General features: G+C 33.3%; 1 protein-coding gene across 1 annotated transcript; it reads left to right on the top strand.

Moving 5' to 3' along the window:
* Positions 1-4,634: 4,634 nt before the first annotated feature.
* Positions 4,635-6,912, top strand: LOC133305434 (putative F-box/FBD/LRR-repeat protein At4g13965). The gene is made up of 4 exons (XM_061505656.1): positions 4,635-4,782; positions 4,911-5,509; positions 5,651-5,870; positions 6,842-6,912. The coding sequence occupies exons 1-4, from the start codon at positions 4,635-4,637 to the stop codon at positions 6,910-6,912; spliced, it is 1,038 nt and encodes a 345-aa protein (XP_061361640.1).

Below are 6,912 nucleotides of genomic sequence, written 5' to 3' on the forward strand. Positions count from 1 at the left end.
TATAGGTTAATAAGAATTAGTTCAAATAGTAAGGTTAAACAGTTCGATGCAAAGGTCATCAATTTGATTATTTCTAATAGTCATTTATTGGTAAGTTCTCTTTAAGCCCTTAATCTCAATCCTTCTTTGTCTCTTTAAAATTTACCCATCAAAAAAGGAGGGTTCGTTTTCAAAATTTGCGCAGGACTCCCGCTACACAAATTTTGTGAGGATTGAATTGGCAGTGGACAAGATAATACTATAACATGTGGAAGGCTAGAAAATGAATTGGTCAAAGAAATAAGATTTATTTTGACTGAGCTTGATAAAAGGCCTAAAAGACGAAAAAACTGCAATGAATCTTCCAAGGTCAGCTGAAATTCAGCGTCATCGCCATTCTTCGTCATTTCTTAAAATAGACCACCTTAATTTTGTTCTTGGACGATGTCAGCACCCATTAGGAAAGTCTAGATGCAGATGCATGTTGTGGTGAGCAGCATTGACCCAGATAATTTTTACATGATTGAAATGTATTAGACTTAATGATGCACATAGTTTCATTTGATGAATTATATTTTTGTCTTCATATCATAGTTTATGCTCTCTTGACTATAATGCATTGAAATCATATAAAAATCCAAGTGCTTAGTTGGGTTATACTTTTTATCTTTTTTCTCTATTGAATAATTCAAAAGGACAATTACAGACTTTCAATCTGTTGAATTAAGATTTCCAGGTTTAAGGCATGTCGAATCAAAAAAATAAATAAATTACAAGGACTTACAATAATCTTCTGAATGATATAATAATGAAAAATCAGTAACAATAATCAAACTCATAACATTTTTAATTAATTGTTTGGTCTTTTACCAAATATTTCCATGTATATTTATGGGACTAACCTTTGGTGTTCAGGAAATTCTAATTTACAGGATCAGATAATTTTTATTGATAAAAATAACTTAATTTTGTTTAGACTTTCAACAGCCTTGAATCTTGAAATTTCAAACGTTTGAATAAAAAGGAAAAAGACAAAAACAAATTAAAAGAAGAACCTTTTCAGCAAATAATAAATAAGTAAACGGATGTACAAAAAAAAAAGGAAAAGTAAACGGAACATGTACAATGGCATAAATTTCAAAGAGTCAAAACAATTTTTCTTCGAAAAATGTTTGTCCTTTTAAACGACATAATTTGGGTCATTTCACTCTCACGTGTGACTCATATCTTTATTTTTTTTGTCTACTCTCTTCCCCCCATGATTTATATCTCTCTCACTTAAAATGATACAAATTTACATCCTTTAAAACGATACACATTTTTTTTTCTTTTTTTGGTAAAAGTATTTTTGCCTTTACGACAAATAAATATTTCTGCCACAATTGCAGAAAAATGAAATCTTTTTTTTTTTGGGTAAATAGTCAAAACAAATTTGGTTAATTGAAATAGAGTCTTCGTTTCTTGTTCGTAGAGGTGGCAAAATGGGCGGTCTACCCCGCCCGCCACAAGTCAGCTAAAAAATAGGCTGGTCCGCCTGCCTTTGAATGTGGGTTAGAAACTTAGACCGCTCGGCCCCGTCTGAGCGAATTATCCGCTAACCTGATGACATTTTACACTAAAAAAAACCCAGCCCAAATCAACTGACGGATTTGAAAAACTCAATAGGCCCTACCCCGCCCCGACCCGTTTGGCAGACAAGACAAGGGGAATCCGTTTTCCCACCTTTTATTGTTCGGTCGAAGATGGGCTTTTTGGGGGGTCTCATAAAATAAACAATTTGATGAACTAGGTCGGGTGTTTATAAACTCAAAAACTCTTCATATCTCATTGTAAAAAAAAAAACTATATTATCATTTATTGATGCTTTCGTATTAAAAATAAAATAAAATTATAAAGCTAATATATACAAAAGATGTTATTTGCATAATAATCATGAAACAAATTTTAGAATTTTCAAAAAATCGAAAATCGATCCCATACAAACCGAAAATCTATCCAATGCAAACCGAAAAAAATTGGATTGGATCGGATCGGATTTGAAAAAAATTCAAAACCATATGGATGATTACATGATCAAACCGAAGGGATTAGATCATATGATTTTGCTTTCAAAACCTATCTAATCCAGACCGCGAACACCCCTACATGTCACAATATGAATGGTGGCAAACAAAAATTAAAATATTACTATTTTAATAAATAATTATGAATACATAGCTGTTTCGAAACTATCTACGGATCTATTGCACTTATTCACGCCCAAATTAAGCGTGACTATTCACGCCCAAATTAGGCGTGACTCCCAAGGCATTCACGCCTAATTTAGGCGTGAATCATGTGGTGTTGACACTTGAAAAAAAAAATAAACTTACGAACCGTAAAACTTTGAAAAGTCATAACTTTTGACTCGGGTATTCGAATGAGGTAATTCTCTTTTTGATTCCACATAATTTGTCGAGATCTACACAATGACATCTCATTTGATATATTTTATCTCTCACAAACAAAATTCAAATTTGCAATAATTGTATTATATAGTGTATTACCAAAAAAAATTAAAAAATTATTATTAATAAGAAAAACAAAATAAAGATTTAATTTGTGATTTAAACTCAAAAATCAATTTGAAAAATCTGTATTAATAAAGAAAATAATTAAATAAATATTCTAAACACTTGGTAGAATATTATATAAATTTGTATATATTTTAATAATCAAAAAAATAACCTGGTAGACTATTTTTTTTCAAACACTTGGTAGAGGCAAATAAATAAGTTGTCATTTTGAACCTAATTACGAATATATTGCACTCATTCACGTCCAATAATGGTACTATAACATTAAATTCAAATAACCTCCAATAACTTGATTGCATTTTGTATTTAATAGGAGTTGTTTGTGTTTTGCATTTAATAGGAGCTGATTGCGTTGTAATTTTATGAGTTGGTTACAGATTGTCGCCAATTCAAATAAATTTGTTGTTGGTTATTTGAATTTTGAATTTAATGTTACAGGAGTTGATTGCGTTTTGTATTTAACAGGAGCTGATTGCGTTTTGCACTTAATAGGAAATTTGGTGCCATCTTATTTATAGATGAGTTAATCCACTTTGGTGCCATCTATATAGTATAATTGTAAATTTGAATTGTGTTTGTGAGAGATAAAATATGTCAAATGAGATGTCATTGCGTAGATCTCGAAAAGTTATTTGGAATCAAAAAAAGAATTACCTCATTCGGATACCCGTGTCAAAAGTTATGACCTTATAAAGTTTTACGGTTAAACTATTAATTTTTTGTGTCACGTGTCAACACCAAACGAGTCACGCCTAATTTAGGCGTGAATGCCTTGGGAGTCACGCCTAACTTAGGCGTGAATAGTCATGCCTAATTTGGGCGTGAATAAGTGCAATTGATCCGTAGATAGTTTTGAAACAGTTATTTATTTGTAATTATTTATTAAAATAGTAATATTTTAATTTTTTTGCCTATGAATGGTGCTAGGTCTCGCCAAAATTAGACAAGAGTGATCTCGCCTAAAAATGGAGAGTTAAGGAATTCGTCCCAATTGGGCGAGACTCACTGCAATAGATTCGTAAAATGGTTCAAAATAACTATATTTTTTTTAAAAATAATAACATATTAATTTTTTCTCCAAAAACTTGATAGCGACTCGGCAAGTGCATCGGTCGTAAAGTAATAAAATGTACTGAGTACGAGATCGTTCCCACTAGGATCAGAATTTCAAGTACTAGTTCGCTAATTGCGTTTTAGTTGGACAATCAAAGGTTTGGTTTGAGAGAATTTAGATGAAAAGAGTCGTGGTTCAAAGAACTTAAAATTAAAAACAAGTAAAGGCATGCAATATGAATATTCAGAATTAAAAGAATGAATGATGATGATGTTTGATTGAAATTTAAACAAGCGTATTTAAGGTTTCAACTTCCCCCAATACCTCAATATGTTATGAATTAAAAAGTCAAGAATCTGTTTCTTAATATATTGTCAATCAATTTTATCTGAGTTAATTAGGGCTCAATTTTTAATGTTAAAGGTGTGAATCTCACCTCTTTGTGAGAGTAAAATGATATAAGTTGTATTATTTAAAAGGATAGACATTTTTCCAATTTTATTATACTGATTGATGGGCAATTAATAAGGCCATTTTAATTTATTTATTTTCCTCCCTACTCATTAATGAAATTGAAAAATATCACATAAATTAACATTTTGCATCTGCGCTGTACTATGCGGCGAGTGGTATGATGTATAATCTCTTATAATGTGACAAGAATGTTAGAGAGATTTACGCTAATTTTTAATCCGACTCAGATCCATAAATAATTGATTTGTCTTGTGAGTCTGCGGTGGTCAAAAAGCGCTGAATAACAAATCGGATCATCTCGTAAGACCAAGTTTTGAAGAACCCGCCACAGAAAAACGCTAGAAGTTGGAGTGCATTCGGTCAGTTTGGAAAGACACAAGGTATATTATTCTATTTCTTTTTTTTGGAATCATATATTATTCTATTTCTACTTCCATTTTGATTTGAGAAATTAGGATTTCGATTTTTAGGTTTTTCAGTTTCCGTGTAGACTTGTTAATCTCGAATGCTTGTTCGTGCGAGTGGTAGATAAGGAAGGTGAAGAACCCAATATGAAGATAGCAAAGCTGAGCGAGAACAATGAAGACAGGCTCAGTGATTTGCCTGATTGCGTTCTAACTCACTTAATGTCATTTCTGCCAACCCAAGTTGCTGTTCAAACTTGCATCTTGTCGAGGAGGTGGAAGGGACTCTGGAAACGTCTTCCTACGCTTATATTACATCAATGGCACTTTCGAGCAGGGTGCTTGTTCAACAAATTTGTGCCTAAGGTTCTTTCTTTCCGTGATGACTCTGTTCCACTCCACCATCTTGAATTCTATGACGAGGACTGTTTTACTACCCATGCTCTGAAAATGGTTTTGAGATATGCTTTTTATCTTATGATATCCAGCAGTTAAAACTCACTTATAGTTGTAATCATCTTGATTTGCCACCTTCCTTATTTCTGTGTCAGACTTTAACATCCCTTGATCTCACAGCTAACCGCATACCTCACTTATTTCCAAAATCTCTAAATCTGACAGCTTTAACAAGTTTGCGTCTTCAACACTTCACCTTTGGTGACAGTGAATTGGTGGAGCCATTTTCGTCATGTATTAAGTTGAAGACTTTGGTTATTCACACTTGTGTTATAAAGGATACTCAAATCCTATGCATTTCAAATGCTACACTTGTCAAGTTGACCATAGATTCTTACCAAGCTTACAAAATTGTGCTATCAACTCCCAATCTTTGTTCTTTCGCTTTCTCGGGTGTTCCCATTCAGCATATTTCTTCAAGCAATATTTCTTCTATTAAACAAGTAAATATTGCTGTTGATCCATGGGCTGTATTGTGTCACTCGCGATCAGGTTTTATCCTATTTAGCTGGCTGCAACTATTTGCTAACGTGAGATCATTGACACTCTATTCAAGTACTCTTCAGGTATCTTCATTTCCTTAAAAGCACGTTATTTCTTGTTTTTCTATTAGGATGCATTTTCTGAGTCCAGATTTTGCCAGACCTCAATCTTGTCATTTAAAAGATTCTTATGTTAATATGTCTTGTTGACTCCTCATTGTGTAGGTTCTCTCCTCCATCCCAGATTTATTGAATACTGAAGCCCCTTGCTTGGGTAACTTGAAGTCATTGATAGTGAAAGTGAAAAACATTTTGCCTCCATATGAAAGGCCAGGATTAGTTTTGAGATACAAGAAACCAGAATTGAAACCTGTACCTGTCAGAGTAGTGGATTACTTGATTCGAAACTCCCCTTTCGCAGAGATCACTATCATAAATTGTGAAGGTGATACGCACATTTAAATCTTTGAATATATTTTCATATCTTTCCTTCTTTCTCTGTTTCTCTCCCCCCTCCCTCCAAATCCCGTTAGGTGTCGCAACAAATTATCCATGTGTTTATTGCAATATTTGCTTATGAAAATAGTAGAAAATTTAAGAAAACATCTCTGCGAAAAAATGATTTCTGGAAACATACCTATTGACCTTTTTGATGCCTATATTGGAGTAAAAACTCCCTTGTAATATTTTTAGATTGTTAGTGTATTAAGCTGGTGCAGAGCTACTATACGGAACCTCCTGGATTAGTGTTCTTTCACCTTGTAGTTACGTGGTTAAGCCCACGTGGCTTCTATTATAACTTTAAACAGTTGCAACTGAGTTTGGTTAGTTGGTTTAGATTGCAGCTTAGTTTGCAAGCTAAATGTATTCCTGTAAATACAATTCCTGTTATTCAGATCTGTAGGTTAAGCTGAACTTACTTTGCAAGCTGAACTATCCCTATATAAGTTTGCATATTAGGAACTATGCTTTTCTTCCTGTATTAAGCTGAAGACTTTAGTCATTGTCCATTGTGTTATAAGGGCAAATTCACATATCCTTTGCACTTCAAATGCCATGCTTGTCAATTTTACCATACATGCTTCCCCTTCCCCAGTTTATCAGAAAGGTTTTTACACAGCAGTATCCACTCCGAATCTTAATTCTTTTGATTTTTCGGGTGTTCCTGCTCAGCAACTTTATGCAAGCAATCTGTCTGTTCTTAAACAATTAAATATCAATGTTGATGATAAGGCATGTTGCTTGCAGTCAGTTTCCCTCTTCATGTACTCTTTTGGTATCTTCGTTTAACGGTTTTGAAGCGCATGATTGTCATTCTCAATTAAGATGAATTTTTGTGCCAAATTGTTTACCACAGCTCAATTTTGATTAAAAAATTCTCAAGTTCATGTCTCTAATTGATGCCTCATAGCTTAGGTTCTCTCCTTAAGCCTGGATTTATTGATTACTTAACCCCCTTGCTTGCTCGGGTAACTGGGAGTTATTGA

Source organism: Gastrolobium bilobum, unplaced genomic scaffold (assembly GCF_033153095.1).
Source record: "Gastrolobium bilobum isolate Gb01-03AN ecotype WA unplaced genomic scaffold, APGP_CSIRO_Gbil_v1 utg1221, whole genome shotgun sequence".
In the NCBI taxonomy this organism is placed as follows: domain Eukaryota; kingdom Viridiplantae; phylum Streptophyta; class Magnoliopsida; order Fabales; family Fabaceae; genus Gastrolobium; species Gastrolobium bilobum.